This window comes from Crocodylus porosus, unplaced genomic scaffold, assembly GCF_001723895.1.
Source record: "Crocodylus porosus isolate Cpor-Errol unplaced genomic scaffold, CroPor_comp1, whole genome shotgun sequence".
In the NCBI taxonomy this organism is placed as follows: Eukaryota; Metazoa; Chordata; order Crocodylia; family Crocodylidae; genus Crocodylus; species Crocodylus porosus.
In genome coordinates this window covers 24,802,139-24,824,985 of record NW_017728931.1, presented here as the reverse complement: position 1 = coordinate 24,824,985, position 22,847 = coordinate 24,802,139, and the positions used below count along the sequence as shown (strand labels likewise).

The following is a 22,847-nucleotide window of genomic DNA, read 5'->3' as shown; positions in this document are numbered from 1 at the left end:
TGTGGTCAATGATGACCCCCAAATCTCTTTCTTCAACGTAGCACTGCTGAGCCTATAAGGGTGCTGCAGGTTTTTCCTCCCAAGGTGGAGAACCTTAAATTTTTCGGTGATTTGGAGGGTTCCAATTTGATTCAGAGAGATTTAAGGGTCTCCTGAGTTGATGTGGATTGGAGATTCGGCTACTGAATCAGGCCAAATCTCCGCTGAATCAAATCCGCTACCAAAGCTTTGTACAGCCCTAATGATCACCATTTGCCATTCCGTAGACAATACATTTCTACACAAGCACAAATCAAGGAAACACATTGATTTCAGTAAATGGAAATATTAGAAAGTAGGGCTGTGTGAAACAGCAGCATTCCATTTTGACCAGTGTTTTGATGGAACAGTGTTCGTTTCAAATTTTGTTTTGATTTGAAATCGCTGTTCTATTTTGTTCTGTCGAAATGGCGAAACTGTTACGACGTTTCACCCATGGGATATAATAGGGAAGGACAAAACAGCCTATAACTTTGTTATATCTCATTTGATTTGGATGAAACTTGCAGGAATGGTAGCCCCTTCTGCAGGCATGAATCCTGCCAAGTTTTAAGGAGATAGGTGCAGGAGGTTTGGGGAAACTTCACCCCAACATTTTGAAATCAAAACTTGCGTCACATGTAGGTGTTAAGCCACAGTGGGGTCAAAACTGCAGGCATGCTAACCCCTGCTGAGGCCACAAAGTCTGCCAAGTTTCAAGGAGATAGGTGCAGGAGCTTGGGGGAAACTGTACCTCAAGCTGCGGACAAGCAAAACTCGTGACATGGGTGACACTGTGTGTGTTAAGGTGCAGCAGGATGAAAGCTGCAGGCCTGCTAGCCCCTGCTGAGGCCATGAAGCCTGCCAGCTTTCACGGAGATAGGTGCAGGGGGAGTCTGGGTTTTGGGGCCCTGCACCTCTAGCTGCTGACAGGCAAAACTCATGTCATGGGTACTTGGGCAACTGACTGTCTCTGTCTTGGGACAAAAGCAGTTCCCAGCTCTGTATTGATTCTTTCCTCTCTTTAGTCTGTGGTTTCCTTGCTCATTAACTCATTATCCTCACTAGCTACTGTATTACACAATCAATCATGATTCACTCAGGGACCAGCTCAATACACAGTAGCTAGCTAGGATAACAAGTTGAAACAGTGCTGAAACAAAACTGGCAGGGAAATTTTGCACAGCCCTATTAGAAAATTGAAAGTGGGTTTAGCAGGTTTTGAAATGGCCAGGGAATTACTTTGCATTTATTCTTAGGAGTTGTTCTTTATTATGTTGGCTAACTGCTAAGGACTTTGTACTGACATTACAGTATATTTCAGTGCTCAGTGCACATTATTTACTGTAAAGCTTCAGTACTTGTTAAGTGGAGAATTAGTAGAACTGAATGATTTATTCAAAATACATTTCTTATTTGGCAGATTTAGTTCTTTTTCCCATTTGCAAATGAACCACAAAGCATTCACCCCTTTCTTTTTTCATGCATAGAGCCATAGCCTATGGTTGTCTATGATCTTGGTTCAATGGAAATCAGTGCTGACATTTTTAAATCTGCACTGAGGTATCTAAATAAGTGGCCGTTTTCAAATGCAATGAGCCCCTACAATCAGGCCAGTTTTCTAAGCACAGATTTAAATATGGATTTAGGAGCTGAACTTTAGGAAATTATTTTTAAAATTTCAGTATGTGATTCTTGGTTAAGATTTTCAGAAATGTATCTGTGGGTATTTTACTTTATCATTGGCAGTAGAGCCATTTCAACCGTCTGTTCCTGAAGCATTTGGAAATAATGGGACTACTGCATTTTTCAGATGAAAAGCTCATTATTTATTATAACCCTTCATTTTCTATATTTCAGTTCCCCAAATTAGAACATTATAGGAGCAGCATTCATTATACTGTTGTAGGTATAGAGATGAAATATGCTCTAGGGCAGTGGTCTCCAAACTTTTTTGATTGCGCACCCCTATCAGTAAAAAATTTTTGAGCACACCCCCCCAATATATGTATATTTATATAAATAGAAATAGAAGTTCTAATATTTTCTTCCCGCACCCCAATGGATCGTCTTGCACACCCCCTGGGGTGCGCGCACCCCACTCTGGAGACCACTGGTCTAATGCATGGGTTTGGTTTATAAACAACTTTCAGAGAGTTACAGCGCTTTCCCTTTCTTTATGGCCAGAAATTCATGGCATCTGGATCTTGAAATATTTTTCTTTTACTACAAGGAGTAGTGGTACAGGAAAGGTTGAGACAAGCACTAGTCAAAAATTCTGGAAGAAATATTTTTCCATCTACAAAAAAAATCTTTGCAATCATGGGAAAATTTTTGAAACAACGTTTCTTTTTGATTTAAAATGTTTTACATTCTTCAATTGCCAAAAATACACACACACATACACACAAACTTGGTTTTAATTGAAAACCTAAACTACAAATAAAATTAATATTTTATTAATATTCTTATTTTAGACATTTTTTTCTAAGTAAATGTATTAATTCTTAGTCAGCTGTGGTTGAGAACCACTGGTATAGTGATTAAAGTACAGCAATAGGTATCTGAGTTGTTTCTGGTTCTGCCTCTGACCTGTGACCTTCAACCTGTTAAAGACAACATTTTCCCAAAAAGCCGATTGGGTTTCATTGTTTTGGGGCACCCAATTTAAGAAACCTTGGCCACTGACAACTGGAAACCCAAAAATAGAAATTCCTGAAGGCAGCAACTACCTTGAACATGCTCGATTCCCTTTTATGCTTCCATTTCACAAAATGAGGGTACTAATAGAGAGCAGTAAATTTTTGAGGCATCATAGTTTGGGATAAAAGCAGGAGTAAAGAAACGGGGGCAACAGGCTGGCTTGACAAATCTACCACATTGATGGACAGGTTTTACATTGGTGGGACTACATTGAACTCAGTATGGTGAATCATGTCTAAAGTTTTTACTGTTTATAGCTAAACTTTACCCAGAAGCTAATAAATTAACATACACAGGCTGTATGTGAAATGTTTTCTCCTTTTCATATTATGATGCAGATAACCAACTATTTGAACTGGGTTGTGAGAAATCTGGCTGATTTAGAGGTGCAAATGGGTGCAGTGAAGAAAGTGAACAGCCTCCTGAACATGGAGTCTGAGAACTACGATGGCACCTTGGGTATCGTATTTTATTCTTTTTTATCTTCTGCTGGTACCAGAATGACAAAAAAATCCCATTTTTTCTTTTGGGCATGTTGAACCAAAGGTCCTCATTTACATGGGTACTCTCCAATTGACCTCAGTGGGGCTCCAGAGACATAACTTCTAGCAGAGTTTGGGTCTCTGTTTAAGGTGGACCCATACTAGCCAACAGTAAAAAATTGCAGTGTCACAGGTATGACAGGTTGGTCACAAGAGTGTTCTAGTTCCAAATAGGTTCTCAGCACAGGTGCTGGACAAGACAGTAAATGGAACCAACCTGACAAAATCTTCATGACAATATCGCAAGGGCGGGCAATTCTTTCGGGCAGAGGGCCACTTACTGAGTTTTGGCAAGCCATTGAGGGCCGCATGACAGGCAGCCCAGGGCAGATAAATATTAATTTTCTAAATTTTTTAGGAACCCCGTGGGCCAGATAGAATGGCCTGGTGGGCCGCATCCAGCTTCCGGGCCACATTTTGCCCACCCCTGCATATCACAATGCAGCACCTGGTCAAGTATCCAGGCAGACTACTATAATATTCACTAGACACATATGCCCAGCTTTATTTTGATCTCACACTATGCTGTACACTAGTATAATATCATAAATAGACATGGAAATACTTCTTCTTTAGGTTGGGTCTGTGAGATCTGTGTGTGACGCATGCTCCTTAAGGGAAGGAGCTGTGGTGGCAAATTAAGGGAAGTGGGAAAAAATCATATTTTCCATTCAAGATGCTTTTTAAAAGAAGCCCCCTTCAGGACTCCTTGGCAATTGCCAGAAGTTTCAGTGAAACATGTCTTCCTCACTAAAGCTGTTCTTCCCCTCCTACAAGCCCAAAATACGGAATTACACAGTAGTCCATAGCCATTAAGGTGCTGCCCGCTTAAGGGGCTAAAAAAAGCACAAGCTGTTTGCTTGCTCTGACAGGTATTGCATACTGTGTTCTTTTTCTAAGTAAGGCAGTGCCCCAAATGTCCACTAACTCAGAACAGTCACCTCCTTACAGATACTGAGATACCCACCCCAAATAGGGGAAAATAGGGAAAACGCTCTAACTGACACATATTTTGGAATCTCTAGACTTTGGCACATGGGCTACAGGACAGAAATGTTTGAAGGAATAAGACCTCAGCAACACCTTCAGTGTACATTGTCAGAGAGAGAGTTTAGTTTTGGGTTGTTTTTAGTTTTGAGGGAAGAAATTATGAAAACAGTAAAATGGGCAGTGTAATATTGAACTCAGAGGTGGAAGTAGCTGTTTGTTGGGATTTTCCAGGAAACTTCCAAGTGGTAGGCATCCAAAGCCCATTGAAGGCCAATCGGCGTTTGATACTTAACTTCTTTGGGCTCCTTTAGAAACTCCAGCCTCATGGGGCTTAACTGCATATTCATAAACCTGACTGAAAAATGATCTAAAGTAAAGTCAAGACCTCAAGTTGCAAAGCAGGAACAACATACCTTTCTGTATTGCTTTTTCTGTGTCAGTGCCAAATTCTTTCCTGTTTCCTTCTCCTCTTCCCAAATCAATGCTAAAAAACACTTTAATATTTACCCTCTCATCAGGTGCATCAAATGTGCAATTAATGTGAAGCAATAAACTCTGGAGCAATTTGAGCCAGAGTAAACTACTCTCAGGCACAGCATATACATATGCACCCAGGACAGCACCAATTTGTACCAGGGTGGAGCAAGCCCAGGCTAGCAGCAAGTACAGGGTAGGAGGGTAGCCCCAGGGTCCAGCTGGTGGTGAAGGGCAGTAGAGGGGCTCACTACTGGAGGAGCCACGTGGCTAGGTAGCAGGCAGGAGTTTGGTCCTCAGCTGGTTGGTTTGACTGAGCACAATTTCCACGTGTAGCCAGTGTCTCCATATGTGTTTAATCAGAGTTAATTACCCCAGCATAAGATAGTATTGTCCCCAACAGTACTATCTTACTGCTGCATTAATTAGTTTACTGCAGCCTAATGCCATTGCATATATAGACAGAGACGTTTTACTCTACAGCTAATTGGTCTATTCCATAGTTAAGCATATTTGTAGATGTGGCCATCCTGTGTGTCAGGATCTGGATGTTCAGTGCTAATGTCCCTGCTAGTACTCAGCTGCATGAGGAAACAGTGCTAGTACAAGATGCATTCTTACCTAATGCCATATTCCTTTGTCCCATTTGCAACAGGCTTTTTACTGTTATTTCAGATAGATGCATAGTAAAGGGTAAACCAGAATAAGAGCATTTGCCTTTATTTACTGTCACTATTTCAGATGCTTCTCAAATCCCAAAAGACTGGCCCCAAGAGGGGGAAATCAAGATTGAAGATTTGTGTGTCCGATATGAAAACAACCTGAAGCCTGTTCTCAAGCATGTCAAGGCTTACATCAAACCAGGACAGAAGGTATAGTGGATGATATCATCTTCACTTGATTATGCCTTGATGGTAGCTTTTGCTTTGTGTGGACAACACATTAGCAATAACAGTTGTATTAATATTTGAATGTACACACAAGCCCAACATTTTTTCAGTATCTAAATACTGAGTTTGGCCTGCCCAAGGGTCAGGGATCTGTCTTCACTTTTGCCACAGGCAACTCGTGTGGCTGATATTTTGGAGAAAAGGTGTGTGTTACGAGTGCGAAAATATAGTTTTGCTTAAATTTTGCTGATGGAAAATCAATACAGGGTACCCTTGCCATTCGCAGGGGATATGTTCTTATATCCCCCTCAAATGATGAAATCTGCGAATAAGGCATTGCATTCATGAACGCAGTGGGTGATTATGAACGCAGTGCCTCCGGCAGCTGAAGGGAGCAGGCATGGCTCTGGTGGCGATGGCTCCGTGGCAGGAACCTGGCAATGAGGGTGGGAGCCTGGCGGTAGCAAGCGCAGAGCTCCCGAGGAGCTCCGGTAAGTGTTTAAAGTGTATTTAAAATGCAGGTTCGGCATTTGTGAATATTTGAAACCGCAAATGCCAAACCTGCGAATAACAAAGGTTTCCTGTATTTCTCTGCAAATTTGACTTTTTCTCTGTGGAATTTTCACAGAAATTGTATTTTCCATTGGAATATTATTAATATATTAATATTATATATTATATTTCTGCTTTTGCTCTCACTTTTGGCAACCATTGTGATGTGTAGTATGTTTTGACAAATTTTCTATTCAGTGTTGTAGCACTCAGGGATTTGTTCTAGCTCACTTGGGTATTTCAGACATTAGATTGTAGCACTACTGTATAAAGCACAAGCAGAAAAAGAGAAATTATTTGTAAGACGGGATCATACTATGTCCATATATAGCAGCCTAAATGCACTGATTTAAAGAATACATTTCCTCTTGCTGATAGCTACAGAAATGCAATAGGGAATCAAGGTCAGAATCATGGTGGCCTCCAGTCTGCATTGCCACTGAAGCCCTTGGCAAATAATTGTTATTCCTTATGTTTCTCAGAACTGATAATAGCCCTATTTTAAATGCTCTGAATATGAGTGCATTGGAGAGTATATCTCCTTGTACCCTTCCCCATCCTTCCATACCTTGTGTGTTTAAGAGGGCCTGTTGCTTTAATGGGGGTTATTGGGGTTTTTTGCTGTTATTGGTTAAAATAACTTGTTTCAAAATCATTCGAGTAGGGTTTACAGTTCCTTTCCACCATGATCTTGAGAAAAATAACAGTTTAAGTTTGTTTTGCAGGTTGGGATCTGTGGCCGCACAGGGAGTGGAAAATCATCATTGTCTTTGGCTTTCTTCAGAATGGTGGACATCTTTGATGGTTAGTTGCTATGGATCCCTCACTGGAACTTGCTGTTACTCCCCAACTGCTACCACTATATCCTCCCTCCATTTCTTTGGAAAAAGCAAGCAAACCGTCTTATACACTTTCAGGACACTTAGTTTGAATTAGGTTTATTCTGCCCAATACTTCATATGCCAAGTGCCTCTTGGGAGAGTCTACACGAGATGTTTGCTGTACAGTTGATTAACTCACTGTCTACATGTGTATCCCTATTACAGCACATGAAAGTAATAAACTCTGCAGCAGGGTAGGACTTGTAAATGCAAGTACTATGCTCCTCCAGAGTCTTTTGTGCACAGTAGCGTGTATGTAGATGCTGAGCTGCTTGGGTGGGGCATGAGGGTGCTTCAGTGCAGGGATTGCCTGCCAGATGGCAGGCTGACCCCTGGGGACCCGGGTGAATATGCTGTGGTCCAGGTGCACATGTAAACTACATTCCCAGGAGCAATGAACTGTAGAGCAATAAGTGCCACAGTTTATTGCTGCACGTTAGTGGCAAATGTAGATGTGCCCCTTAAGAGCTATTAGAGAAGATCTCTACTTATTGTAGAATCTAGTGTAAGACCCTTTATAATCTGACAGAATAACGTCCTGTTTCTAAATGGAAAGAAAAAATATCTAACTCTGGTCTCTCCCTATAAATGTATCCCTACTGAATAACTACATTAAAAGAAAGGAGCTGAGTTCTGGGAAAATAGAAACTGGTATGCCGTAAAGGTGCTCCCTTGACATTAAAAAAAAAAAATATTGCCATTTTCCAGTTACAGCAGAAGCCCAGGATGATTTTGTAATATTCTTATTTCTATGGCATATCATCCTCCTATGTATCATATGGAATATGTATGGAACGTCAGCCAGCACAATCCAGTAAGATGTAGGAGGATAAGTACATCAGCTGGATTAATTTAAGTCAGTCATCTTGGTCTGTGTCTGCATAGCACCTCAAACATTGGAGTCCTGGGACCTGACTGAGGTTCCTAGGTGCTACAATGATACAAATAATAAACGTTAATTGTTTTATGCCTATCCTTTTCTATTTCATCAACACTTTACTTCCTTTACGCCTCTCACTCTTCTATTGTCTCAGTCTTCTATTTCTACTCTTCCTATATCTCTGAATTGTTGCCTTAGAAAGGCATTCCATTTCCTCTCAGGTTTTCTTGACTTTCATCTCTCTCTACTGTCTGTTGTCTATGTCTCCCCCTTTTTTCAATGTTAGGCAGTATCTAGTCCCACTGCCCCCATCTTTTCTCTGGGTCTATATGAAATCTTAGACCTGTTAAAGTCTTTGGTAAGTGACACCTAACTTAAGTAGAGCTAGGATTTCACCCACTCTGTCCATCTCATTCCTCCATTCTCTTGTATCTGTTACATTTCATACTTACTTATATTCTCTGGTATCACCCCTTGCAGCATCTCACATGTTCTTGTTCCTCTTAAGGAGCTGATCTCTCTTACACCCCATGCCCCAGGCCCCTCTGTCTCTGCATCCTGCCATTTCACCCCCTTATTTCTGTCCCTGTTTCCTCTGTTTCCTTTCCACTCTGCCTATGCCACCCAGGCATTCTTATTTCCAATTTTTCCTCCAATCAACCTGTTTTCCCTTACACATTGCATCTTCCTGCTCACTAGCACACCATCTTTCTTCCCCCATCTCCTCTTTCCCAGGCTTCTACCCTCATATATGAGAAAAAGGTGATGGTCAAGTTGCTATTGTTGATGGATGGTAACTCATGGATGGACTGACCCTCTGAAAGCATTTTTAAATAGTCAGACTTTGGTGAGGGTGAAATTCTGAACCTAGAGAGCTTCAAGCATGTTGGTCAACCCATGGGAGTCAAACTCTGCATGTGCCCAAGTGTTTCACTAGATCGGGGCTAGGATATTCAACACCATGCAGTATACAACTCTCTGTGTTTTACAAATAACATAGTGATGAAACTGGATGTTACAGAAACAGCAGCTCTCAGTAGCTTTGGATTTCTTTATATTTATCATTTTCTGGGTCAGGGCTGGTCCTTTCTGTTTTTAGGACATAAGGCAAACAGACTCAGAATATTAATATCTGCTTATTTCCATGTTGGGTGCAGTACAGAGCACAACAGGTGCTCCAACAGAAACTGCTCATCACAGAGAAAGAGTCTTTCTTGGGGATCACCAGGGCAAATATAAATGGAACCCAGTGTCTGAAAACCGTTGATATACCTGGCCCTGTTCCCTCCCTAGGAGCTATGAGAAGTTCTTGTGTGCTGGGAAATTGAAGGGTTGCAATTGCAGCCAGATGTTTTGCAGAGGTTTCAGGAGTGTCACCTTTTTATGTCCTTCCTGTCTGTTCCTATTTACAAAGCAGCCAATCCCAATCTAGCCCGCAAATTTTTTTCCCCCTGAATGCCAAAGGTTGCCTCATCTGACATGCCATAGATTGGCTTGTCAGGTCAAATCTATAAAGTTTATTGGCCTGATGGGTTAATGGAATTTCTGTACATTAGTGACCACCACAGCTATTGCATGTAGCTTCCTTTATTGAAATGCCATGCCAGGAAGGCATGTACTTCCATTGCTTTTTTTGGTCAGCTGAACCTAAGTGTAATTCATAATTTATACTTAGGTGAGACCTATATATGGAATCTGGAAAAATGATTTTAACATGACTGAGTTTGGGTGCATTTTTAAATTCACTGAGTCATCTCTTATATTTGGATCACTGAGCCGTCTCTTATCTTTGGAAAAGTGTTTCTAGCTTTCTAAGGACAGCAAGGCCTGTATTCATGTTTCATACTATGATTGCTTGAGTGTTGTACACAAAATAAGCTAGCACAAATTTGAAATAAAATATCCCAATCTGATCCTCACTAAAATCAACAGGAACAGAAGATGGCCCAGGAGCAATTATCTCAACTGCTGTTGTCCTCTCTTCCTCTGCTTGGCTGCAGAGCACAGGATGCTCCATAATTAATTATCCTTTGCATCATTAATCATGTAGCATGAAACCAAAATATTTCCTTTAAGGGACGTAAAAAAAGGAGAGAGATGATAGTGTCTGTCATCAATAAGCAGAATTTCCCCTGGGTTGTTTTATTTTACGCAATGTTTATTTCATATCTTTATTGTATATGATACTTAGATTATATTTATTGTATACCTTCCACATGTTTATATCACAGCTGAGGGGATGCAAAGTCATTCTCAAAGTTTGGAGGCTAGCCCAAATCCAAACAAGCTTCTGCTTGTGATTAATTTTGGTGTTGTCTGCTTAGAAATAGCACAATACTTGCAAGCTTATAAAATATGTATTATTCCAACAGGGAGGATTGTGATTGATGGAATAGACATTAGTAAATTACCCCTGCACACCCTCCGCTCCCGACTGTCAATTATTCTCCAAGATCCTGTGCTGTTCAGTGGTTCCATTCGGTGCGTATTACTTTTTGCTGTGTGAATTGTAAAGTTGTATGGGTTCTGCATCAGAGATGGTACCACAGAAGCCATCCAGGAGATGGGGATGAGGGGAATGGGAGAAGACCTTCTATGCCTACTTCTGGCTATGCAAAATCTGTGAGTAACATTTAGCTGTAGCACTGCCTTGGACTAGACCAGGGTGTTTGGTCTTGAAATCTGCTCACTAAGCCTTTTATTCTTTCCCTGGCACTGGCAGCTTTAATTTGGATCCAGAGTGCAAGTGCACTGACGATAGACTTTGGGAAGCTCTGGAGATTGCTCAGCTGAAGAACATGGTGAAGTCATTGCCAGGCGGCCTAGGTATGACTGAACCGAGCACTCATGAATTCATGGCAGCGCATAAAAAGACCAACATATACATGCAAAGAACGTTTTGATTTTTGAATGTCTTGTTGTAGGCTTAGGAGAGTGTGATATATAGCCTGACTTTGAGTTACTCTGTAAGAGGGTTGCAAGTGCTTGGTGAATATTCCAAAAGTATACCGATATACCTCTCATACTGCTGACTGATGGTTTAGTTTTGCACTGATTTCTATTAAATGTTAGTACAGTACATCAGCAGGTGGGCCTGGGGGGACTAGTAGTCAGATGGTTAAAAGCTGTTTTACAATTCTGTTTCAACAGTAAAATCTGTGATTGCCACATGAAGGCCCAACAGCTGTGTCTCCTAATTATGTCACTGATCAAGCATTTTCCTTTTTATTTCAGGTTTGGTTCATGAAGGAAAGCCACTTATATATGTTACACATTATTAAATATGATATGCTTTCCCAAGTTTGTTAAGTCCTCAGTCCATGATTGTGTGATATAATATATTGCCCTGAAGTCTGTGGTCCCAGCAGCTGTACTCAGTCGTCTCAATATCACTGTAGTCCAGTGCTCAGCACAGATCAGCTTATAACATATTGCAGGAATATCATTTGATGTTTCAACAGTTCTTGAGCACAGGTTTTCTGGCTTATACTGCAAATCACTTGGGGCACTGTTGTTGTATTTCATAAGTATACTTAGTTGAATAACATCTTTAGGCAACAGCATTTCAATAACTTAAAACCCTGAACCTAACTTTGTTATAGATGCGATGGTAACAGAAGGAGGAGAGAATTTCAGTGTGGGTCAAAGACAGCTCTTCTGTTTAGCCAGAGCCTTTGTTCGTAAGAGCAGCATCCTCATCATGGATGAAGCCACAGCTTCTATTGACATGGCCACAGTGAGTATGCCAGCTATACTGCTACTAGAGCCAGTTGATATGTCTTATGAGAGGCAAGAAGGCACTTTGAGCTGAAAACTCACACCTTTGGTACAGTCTTGGTATCTATCTTGTAGCTATTTTTTGGTTATGTTAATTTTCATTTTGATGTCTGTGGTGTGGGGAGAAATGTAAAAAAATAGGCCTGGTATTAAGGGTCTTACTACATGACATAATTGAGGGTCTGTACTATAGTGTGTCCTTGCAGAGATGCTCCTGAGTATGCCTCATCCAACCGTTCCTTCCCCCACATGCCACACCTAGAAAGGTATTGATGAGGTTACTTGCTCCAGGACAGCCCCCCAGTGATTGATCTCAGTCTCTGGAGTGCTTCAGTGCAGCTGCCGGAGACATGCTACATGAGCCTTACTGACACATCATATTTTCTCACATATAACATGCCCCAAATATTATACATACCCTAGTTTTGACAGACGACTTGAAGAAAAAATATTTGTACCTTGCAGCACAGGTAAGTACCTGATCCAGTGCACTGAGTTTGGGGTCATGTGCCCAGTCTGGCCTCAGCCTGACCCAGTGTACCAGCCCAGTCTAGTGTGCAGGGCCTCATTCAGGGGTCTGGAGATTTGGCAGCAGAGGAGAAGTGACACGATTAGTTGCTGTGCATTGTCAACATTCCACCACTGCCAAATCTCCAGACTCCTAGGGATCTATATTTCTTGCAAATAATGCACACTCCAATTTCTCCCAGCTGGTTTTGGGGAAGGTGTATGTTTTAGATAAGAAAATATGGTATTTCTAAATGTGGAATGCATAGCAGGAGTAGGTGGGTGGGACACACTTATGAGTATCCTGGTTGGGACAAGCTGCCATTACAATATAGACCTACCCAGGCACATAGATAGAAGGCACCAAACTATGTGGTCATGAGTCCTTGACAATGAAAAAGACACACACTGTAAAGAGATGTAAAACCCTGAATAACTTTTGGGCCTTTTTCTTTTGCAGGAAAACATATTGCAGAAGGTTGTGATGACTGCCTTTGCAGACCGCACAGTTGTAACGATAGCTGTAAGTATGACCTACAGAAGAAGTGTCTTTTCCTCATTCTTCACGTAGTAAGACTTGCTGTTCACCAGTTAATTGCTGTTTAGAAAACAGACTGAAACTAAAACTCAGCCCAGAACACCTCTGAACTTTAAAGAGGTACAAAGCACAAACCGAGATCTAACAAATTTAGCAAATACCATATTTACTAAAATACAAAACAAAGGCTTTTTCCCTCAAGTCAGCATTTTGAGGGGGGCAGAAGACCCTCATAATCTCATACAAGGAAACCTTACTAAATGCACTTTCATTAAACTGCTGGCAAAGTAATGGAAAACAACTCTGAAGCTGATTAAATGGGAAGTCTGAGCATCACTGTAAATCACATGGCCCATATGGGTTAACATACTGATGGGAACCATTTTTGGGTTTATTTTTATGTGTGGCCCTTAAAAAAAATGGGCATTTGCTCCCCCAGGAAGGAACAAGCACTAAGCCCATAGGTACTGTAGTACCAGGCTGGCAGTCAGGTTGGTGCTCAGAAAGGATGAAGCCAGCTCCACCAGTGCCAAAAATGCTGATGGGAACCTTTTGTGGGGAGGGGCCTTAAAAAAAATGGATAAGTGATCTTTCCACAGGGAACTGACACCAGCCTGGAGGTACTGGAATACCAGGCCAGCACCAGAAGGGCCAGGGCCAATCCTGGCACCTTCCCCTTGACGCCAAACATTGCTACATTAGATCTTAGCCAAAAAAAAAAGCGATGCTGAGGAGAGCCTACCACAAGGATAGTTAGTGCATCCCATCTGACTAAGATATGTGGTAGTGCTAATTGCCTGCAGTTCTCCTCAGCACCAACTCTTTTTCAAGTCTTGGTGAGCCATTACACTGAATAGATTTCATTTTGATTTCTTCACTCCGAAGCTGAGCTGTGCCTTTCATTCCCATTTCCAATTATTCTTGTTTCTTCACTAGCCTTAAATGTCTAGAAAACTACCAAATGGGGGCCTAAACAGTTCATCCAGACCCCTCTGTTTCCCCCCCTTTCAGCCTGTTGCATATGATTAGTGTGGCCCTGCCCTCCAGGAGGTGGAGCAGAACCAGGACCAGGTTGTCCTGTGCCTCATCTGCATATAATTTTTTGAAGGATCCCAAGGCTTGTGACAAGAACACCCATGAGTTGGGGGGGGGCCTTATTAGCACATGGATCATTTGTGTGGGGTATCTGGAATACAAGCACATACTGATCAGTGCTGAACTATGGGGCCACCGTGGCTTGAAATGCTGTTGACTCTGGTGAGGCCCAGCCCAATGAGCTATATGGTAAATCATGATCTCTTTGGCTTTGGACTAATATGGTTCAATGATATATAGTTGTTGTACTATATACTTAACTGTATATCTAGTTGTATACATAGTTATACCATATACTTGCTTGGCAATAGAGATCCTATGATCCTCCCAACTGATCAAGTGTAGTTATAGGGTGAGGTCTGCCCCTTGCACTCCAGGTGGGAGTAGCTTCCCTAAATGCAGGAAACTTGACTGCACAATTTTCTGGTAGATGAGGACTGTATTCTTACTTTCCCTGTGGATTGCTCCTTGGCCTTTTAGGTAGGAGCAAGCAAGAGTAAGGGGCATCCAACCCCTAAGGACTCCAGGCTTGGGGCTTGTACATAGGATACCTGATATGGATTTGGGGAATATTTAAAGCCCCAGACAGATGAATCTAGGAGGGAGGATACTTGCCTGGTGGTAGAGCCACATAGACTTGAACGACTGACCTCTTCTCAACCAAAATTCAGAATGTGACCATTGGGCTTTGCTGAACAGAATTCAGAACAAAATTGGACCTTGAAACTTTTTTTTAAGTTTGTAATATGTATATAAAGAAGTACAAAAGTGCTGGTTATAAGTGTGTTTATGGAGTACTTTTGCTAAAACTTGCAGCAGTTTCATAAAAGGTAGAGCTACCTGTAGTAATTTGCTTAAATGGTAAATCATGTTTATATCAAGGGCAGTGTTTTCACATTTTCCCCTTACTTCCATGTGCTCAAAAAGAGCAGTGTCTGATCATAAAGAGGAGGAGGGAATGAGGCTATTTAACCCTCTAGATTTGTTTTCCCTGCTGTAGCAATGGGAGGAGGACAAATTCAAGGCAGACCTCTAATAATTAGATACTATAGCTGGAAAACTATAACAAATTTATACATTTTCCACGTACGGAATCTAATTTTTGGGGGGAGTCATCTCATATTCAGGGTTAGCTTAGATTTGAGTAAATACAGTAATGTTCATCTGTATAAAATGGAAAAATCCAAGAAAGATTTGGGTCTGAAGATTTTGGATCTGAACAACCTGACAGGTTAACAAATGTTGCCTTTGTACCACCATAACATTTTTTATGGTGGCACAAAAGCTAGGTAAGCAGATGTCTATGACCCTTCTTACTTAGGTGGTATGAATTTATGATGCTTTTTTCTGGTTGCGATCCATTAGCTTTAAGGCAGGGGAGCCTGGGCAGCCCAGAGAAGCCCATGCCACCCTGGGCAGGGACTCCTGGGGCTTTAGGGCCCAATCCTGCATGCTGGGATTTCCCATTCCTGGGGCTTGCAGGATCAGGCCCCTGAAGCCCTGGAAGTACCAGTTCAGGTTTGCTGTTTAGGATTCCCTAGGTATGCGACAACACTCTGGGAAAGTCCCAGGGCTGGGACCACCAGCCAGCTGATTTGCAGTCTCAGCCCCAGGACCACACCAGAGCTAGCTTTCCCTGGGGATTTCCCAGGGTGCATCTCTGCAAGTGGGGAACACATTGCCCATTGTCCTGCAGGATCAATGGACAAGACAGTGATAGTGGGTGATGCATGTTTTGCCCAGTGAAGCAGATTAGTGGACACATCCTGGCACTGCTGATCCACTGCATTTGATGACATCTAGTTATACTCTGAACTTTGCCGTGGAGCTCTTATCAACATACAGATTGGTATCCGATTACAAATGTTACCATTGAGCTAAATCTCTCTACTAAACCCAATTGAAGTACTGGATGCAACTACCACTACTGAACCTTGGTTCAAAATCTGGATTTTGTTACTTACGCCTTTGTACATTTTCTGCAACTGTTGTTTATAATGTGATTTATGAATTTAGCAGCTTTTCTTTGTTACTATAAAGATGTATAAATGGACGTTTTTCAAATTTCACTAAACCCCCCCCCCCAGGAGAGCTAAACTAAACTTTTATGGGTTGTTTCCTGTTTTTCAACCAGCTCTGTATATAGGCTAGAAGTTCTGTCCATTTGTAAGATGCCTTTAATGCATTTTAAGAGTATGATGACATCCTTACTTAGCAGACAGCTGTTTCATGCCTGAAATAAATGTAAGCTTCAACAGCTGTTTTACTTGTTTTGTCTGAAGTTTTATTTTGAGTTTAGAGAGTAAGATTGGAGTCACAACTGCTAGCTCATTTTTGTGGTTAAGATTCTTGGATGCATAAATGCATAAAATATTATTAACAAGGATTTCCATTCATAAAACTGTCCTTCAGATTCTTGCATGATTGGTGCTATCTCTCCCACTAAAATATTACTTATCAGTATCACTGACCTTCTGTTTTCCATATTGGTTTATAAAGGAAATATGGCACTTGTTCATATCTGGCTTCCTTGTTCTTCACAAAGCATTTTATTTAGTTGCCTTCACCTTCTTTTTGGCTGCTCCTTCTTCCTCCCACCTACCTGCCTGTTTTTCTTCTCTTCTTTTCAGCACCGAGTGTCTCAGATCTTGGATGCAGGCATTGTGCTAGTCTTTTCTGATGGTGTTCTAGCTGAGTGTGATACTGCCTCAAACTTGCTCCTCAGAGAGGATGGCCTGTTCACCACTTTGGTGAAGACTCACAAGTAGATTCTGTCAGACCATTCTGGCTCACAAGACTTCAGGCTCTCTGGTAGCTATCTTTAACTCTATTATCTTTAATTCTGCTTCTATGCTTCTGCACAAGCTATTCAGTAACAGTACAAAAAACTGTTTGTTGTATTCAAATACTTTCAAATGTTCATCCATCTTAAACATTAAATCCCTTCCACTGCTCCATTAATTAGACTTGAATTATCCTTTTAGTCTATGAAAAAAAATAAGAATTATTATAAAAGGATTTCATAAATGAATGGAAAGGAGTAACTGAAATGTATCGTCTGTCTCAGTTCTTATCTTAGTGGATATGTGTTCCTTTGACAGAAACACCACAAATCTTCTGGGGTGAGACATTTTAGTTTGTTCCAGCCTATCATTTATTCAAAATGATTTTCAAGTAATGGATTCTTATCCCTTTAGTAATATTGCTATTTGGATTTGATAAGGAGATATGAATCAGCCCCAAGCATAAGTGGGCTGTTAAGTAGCTAACTGCCAGATGATACCAGTTAGTGATGAAACCTTCAAGTTCAAACCAGCTTGCCTGAAACAGAGTCCAAATCACTGCATCATCAGTGCAGTCCCTTGAATTTCTGTAGGCATGTCTACATGTGCATTAATGCACCTTAAATTTAGTACCTACAGGCATTTATACATGTACCTTTGTCTGCTCTAACACACCAAAAATCCAGCACATCAGCGCACATCCAGCTGCATCACATACATTTGTATAAAAAGTGAAATGCGCATCAGCGCACAGAAAATGGCAGTGGTGCACCTTAGAACAAAAACATCTTTGATGTGTTTTAGTTCAAAAGCACACCACCACCTCACACGTCTCAGCGATGACATGCATTTTGCCATGTATACAAATGTATGCGCCGCAGCACATGCATGTGTATAAATACCCTCCAATATGGGGTACTAAATTAATGCACATTAGACTTACCTAATGTGCAGTAGCTCATTTGAACCATTTTTATGTGACAATATGCAGTAGACTATTCTACTGAGCATTAGCGTAATGTCATAGTTTTTTACATGATGCTTTAATGCTCATTAAAATAATCTACGGGGGCATTTCTGGATGACACATTAAAACAGATTTAAAGTGAGTTAAATGTCTTTTGCACTGCTTTAATGGCATTGCTGTTTGCACGTTCGGCAGTGTATTGTGTGTTAATTCCAGCCGCTGTAGCACATTTGGTGGTGTAATGCACCTTAAATGACTTTGGGACACAGCATATGACTTCGGGGCACTGCAAAGTAAAACATGTCCAAGTAGTTTTAGTTTCCTACCCTACAGCTGTGGAGGGAAGCACTGGGCTCTGTGTGGCTCAAGGGCTGTGCAGGCAGCTCATCAGCAGCCTGAGAAGGCAGGCTCCACAAAAGAGGGGAAAAAAACACGGCAAACCTGATCTTTTTTTTTTCCCCCTCTGGAGCCTGCCTGCCTGAGCTGCACAGGGCCCTGGTGTTTCCTTCTGCAGCTGCAGTACCCCCGGGACTGCCTGAGCTGGGTACCTGTAGGCAGGGGCCCACCACTGCCATGGAGGGAAGCACCAGCCCCCCCGCCCCTGCATCCAGGGACTGCTCTGCCCACCAGCAGCTTGCTCTCCCCTCCCCACCACTGGAGGGACAGGTAAGGTTCAGGCTCCAACATGGGTGTACATGACAGGGGGATTTACTTTGCTCTAAATTAAAGCTTTTTTTTTTTAAAAACCACCACTTCGATTTAGGGAGAATTAAACCCCTGTGTTGTGTTGCCCCTGAGCATTAAAGCACACTTCAAAACTCCCTGTGACATGTAAACTGCATTCTTTACAGAGTATGTGTGGGGCGATGGGGGTGGGACATTGATGTAAATTTAAAACTCAAAACCACATCTAATCTGCATGACCACTAAGACCAAATAACTCTTTTGTAAGACTATGTGTTTGTCTAAGTGTCCTTTGTGGCAGAATGCCACCTCTGTCTCTCCCCAAAAACTCTGCTATGTGACAGTTTGGTTAACATGGTCACTGCAAAGGGCAGACTCTTCTGCCCCATCTCTTCAGGTGACCCTGAGTTATAACCTGAGCTGGATACATTCCTGAGGAAGTGGGGAAACCTGCTCCTTCTGCCTAGGTGACTGGCATCACATACCTGAGTGGGGGGCTTAAACTCCCTATTGTTCTAAGCAATGCCAACCTGACTGGGAGGGGGCTAGAGACCCTGCAACCAGTGATGCATTTCAAATTGGTTGGCTGGCAGGCAATAGGTGCTGGCCTCCATTGAACCAGGTAAATGAGGTCATAAGGGCTATATAAGTTTAGGACTGCCGGGGAGGAAGGGCAGTAGCCATGATGAAAACTCAGAGAGAGAGAAGCTGGACCATCTGAAACCTGCTCTCTCTCTTGAAACTCATGATCAATGAACTGCCTGCCTCCAGAGGGAATCTCCACCTCTACCTGAGATCTAACTAGATATATAGCTTACAGTAACTCAGATGCATGATCAAAGGCTACACAGCCGTGTCAGTTTGCTCTGTGGGATTTCTCTGATATTGCTCAACCCTGTATCCTATTCCAAACCTCCTCCTTGTAACCAATAAAATTCTCCTTGGTACCTGGCGTGGGAGTGAGTCTAGATTATGCCTTAGTTCAGCTGACTGAGGCAGACCATTACTTGTGCTTCAGACTGAGGGAAGCACCCCAAGTTCTCGGAGTAGGTCGAGTACCCTCAAGGACTACCAGGCCTGTGTTCCCCAGGGGGCACAGGGCCAGGACCAGTCCAGACCCTGGGCGGTGGTGGCGTTACCCCAGGCTAGCGGGTGTGCTCCAGAAAGGGGGTCGGCCAGATGTGAGGCACCCCCAGGGAGGCACTCGGAGCCTAGAAGGTGGTCAGACGCTGTGAGGCAGGTGGCTCAGTGCAGGTGCACCCCCTGCCGGCCTGCCACATCCTTGATCAAAGCTTTCGGAAGAAGGTGTTTACTGGTGGTGCTTTATCTATGCATGACTGGGTTTATTTTTCCAGCAAGCCCAGGAACATAATTCCAGGTGCCCATTTCATCAAACTATGGATGGAGGGCACACAGGGTCTCAGGAGCTACTTAACGTCCTGGCCCATGGACCTATAGATCTCAATCCTGTTAACATTCATCCCGTGCTTGACTTTTATGCACTTGGAAAGCCTTTAAGCTCAAAAGGTGCTTTTCAAATACTTCCATAACCATTTTCAAGACTTGAATCTATTTCTTGCAGATTATTTAAGATTTGTCACTATAAGGACCCAATTCCAAAACCACTGATGACAAATTATATCCTCCAATTGATTTCAATGGGCTTTAGACCAGGCCTGAAATGAATACTGTTAATGTAATTTGAATTTCTGTATGGCTTTTTGTTTTACAACAGCATCGCGTTCACACTATTCTGACTGCAGACCTGGTCATCGTGATGAAACGAGGGAACATTTTGGAATACGATACTCCAGAGAACTTGCTCTCCCAGGAAAATGGCATCTTTGCTTCTTTTGTCCGGGCTGACATGTGAAGGGTCACTAGATTGCATGCTGTATTTTTAATACCTTATTAAAAAAAAACAACACGAAATTCAAATATTTTCTATTGGAAGTAGTGTCACTTTAGTCTTTTCAAGTATTTTTTTTCTGCACGTTTCTATCTTTAAATAATAAAACCCATTGCACTACATGTATGCCTCAAAGCAATAAAAATGTCACTTTACCAAATGCCATTAAGCTTCTCACATGTAAATTTGCAAGTTTGACTTCATGAAAATTTGGCATTTTCCTTGGATGTTGTTCGTGCAATTTTTGTCGTTGGTAACAAGCAAAAGAATGCTGCCTTTTAGGAATTGAATACAGTACATTGGAACCAGTGATCAAGTAATGTAAAGTGTGGTGGGGGCTAAAGAGCACCAGGAATATCTACCCCTAGAAAAAGAATACTGTATATAACAGGGTGCTGACACAAGTGACATTTTGTCACACAATGAGCCACTCGAAGTACTCTACAGTCATGCCCTTACAGGAGAGCGTGGTGCTTTAAAAAGGCCCAATCCCATAACAATTTGAACTTTCATTATTTGAGGGTTCAGTTAAAGGCAGTACAAAGCAGAGTGTCATCATTAACTTGTGTAATTGTGCTGGGAGTAGGGTCTACTCCTCACACTGTCTTCAGCATGGGAGGAGGGGAAGGGAGACCCCCCACTCCAATCCACCTGCCCTACCCTCCAGTGCCAGCTGGGTAACCCCCAAACTGAGCTCTCTCCACTCCCCCCCCTCCCACCTTGAAGACACCAGCAGGGCTTGGAGGGGTGGGGTTAGGGGACAGCAGCTGCAGACTTGCAGCCGCTCCAACTGCAGCTCAGTCTCCCAACCCCAGGGACCCAACAGCAAATGTCTGTTGGGTCTGGGGGATCACTGTAAGTCAGGGTGCTTCCTATAAAGTGCCATGAGTTACAGTGGGGAGCTGCACTTCAGTCTGCACCCTTAGTGCAATCTGATGTATTCCAAAGATGTAAACTTTGCCTAGAGTAATATCTTGTAGCTAAAGATAAAAAATATTCTCTTGAGAGCAGGAATTATAGAATAGAACAATTGATTTCCAACAGAGGTAAATAAATTTCTCCTCTCTTCCATGTCAGTTCACACGCACTATTTGGAATCCTGATGGACTCTGCTTTTTAAAAGCAATGGCAGTTGCCATCCACAAAGCTGTGTATAAGCTTCCCCAGTGTTATAATGGATGAGACTCTTTCTGAAGTGGGTATATATTTTTATTACAAGTTAGTGTAGTATTCAGATCTTGCCCAGGAATCTACTCTTCCTAATGGTAATGAACAGGAAACATCAAAAGGACAAGAGAAAAATCAGTATCTAAAAAAAATTATGTTCAGTGTTCAGCTCCTAACTCCTTGCTGGTTGTATGGCTTTTGAAAATGAAAGGGCACATTCATCCTAGGATTATATTGGCTTCAGTAGGTTTACTCTGGGAATGAACTTCACTCAATATAGTAAGTATTAGAGTAAATGTAGTTTAAGTATCCTGAAATTGGCACCCATTTTTAAAAAAATTTAGTTGAAATATTCAGATCTTATATAAGGTATGTTTCTGTAATTAGACAATCATTAATACCTGGGCATCAATTTTAACCTTTTTATCATGAACCACCTTTTATTCCCCCTCCAAACCTCAAAACACCCTTCACATATCTACCACTTTCATACCTTGACCTGGATATGATTTTCAAAGCAAGGTAGAGGATTTAGATGCATCTTAATTTTGCTCAGACCCTTAACACTGCTTTGGGAATCTCATCCAGATATCTCTCTGCAGATGATTAATAGTTAGAAATAAATTCTGCACTTGGAAAAATGCACATAAATCTCTCTGTATTAAGAGGAGTGTTATACATATGCTTCCAAAATAGAATTTGGAACATAATCTATCCTACTGCCAGAACTACTCAATGTAAATCATAATCATGAACTACTGTATGTCTAGAAAGGACATCCTGTATGCAGGATAAATATGTCGTTTTCATGACTTATTAAAATAATTAAAATTCAGAAACTGGACCCAGGGAGAAATTGATCTGAATCTTTTTTAATTTTAGGCATTTAAATATTGTGCCTCAAGTATGCTGTGCCTCAAGTTTTGAGAGGCAAAGTGTCAAAATCATTGTTGGTTTAAATCTATTGACTTCATTGATCTTACCCTAGGAACTAATTGGATTCACTATACTTAAATTCAGGATTAAAGTGAAGAATAGATACTGTTTGTTGAACTTGTTTGATGCAACAGAATTTAATGAACTGCTTTGTTTTAGTATGTCAGGGGCTGGGAAACACCTCCCAGCACAGCTAATTCATCTCAATTCACAAGCACAGGACTGCTGCAGTATTTTCTAACTGTGGTAAAATCTGTGGTAGTAATTGTAACACATGTGAATGCGGCACAGCAGTTTATTTTCATTTCTTAAGAAATAAAATCCTACTGAATGTCCAAAGACAGACAGGAAGTCTCATGAATTACCACTGGCTTATTTGATCTGTGCAGTATAGCCACTGTGCCTTATATATTATGTCCTTAACTAGAAGCATAAGATGAACTTGGCTTTTTGCATTTTCTGTTAATGAAGAAAGGTGCATTTGTACCAGCATTCCCAAGACATACTATGGTTTTGGTTTGTTTTTCTGGACTGTGTTATTAGGAATGTTGCAA

At 41.6% G+C, this 22,847-nt stretch overlaps 1 protein-coding gene across 7 annotated transcripts in view; it reads left to right on the top strand.

The window, feature by feature from the left end:
* ABCC9 (ATP binding cassette subfamily C member 9) overlaps positions 1-21,688 on the top strand; it is a 133,510-nt gene extending 111,822 nt beyond the window's left edge. For 5 of the 7 annotated variants that reach the window (XM_019544418.1, XM_019544417.1, XM_019544420.1 and 2 more), the window contains 8 exons: positions 3,060-3,180; positions 5,469-5,599; positions 6,895-6,973; positions 10,303-10,411; positions 10,653-10,756; positions 11,533-11,666; positions 12,675-12,737; positions 20,017-21,688. In XM_019544418.1, the coding sequence (XP_019399963.1) occupies positions 3,060-3,180; positions 5,469-5,599; positions 6,895-6,973; positions 10,303-10,411; positions 10,653-10,756; positions 11,533-11,666; positions 12,675-12,737; positions 20,017-20,154 (879 nt within the window). In that variant the 3' untranslated portion in view covers positions 20,155-21,688. Of the gene's footprint in view, positions 1-3,059; positions 3,181-5,468; positions 5,600-6,894; positions 6,974-10,302; positions 10,412-10,652; positions 10,757-11,532; positions 11,667-12,674; positions 12,738-16,477; positions 16,659-20,016 lie in introns of all 7 variants that reach the window. The other 2 variants (XM_019544422.1, XM_019544419.1) reach the window with 1 other exon arrangement.
* Positions 21,689-22,847: the final 1,159 nt, after the last annotated feature.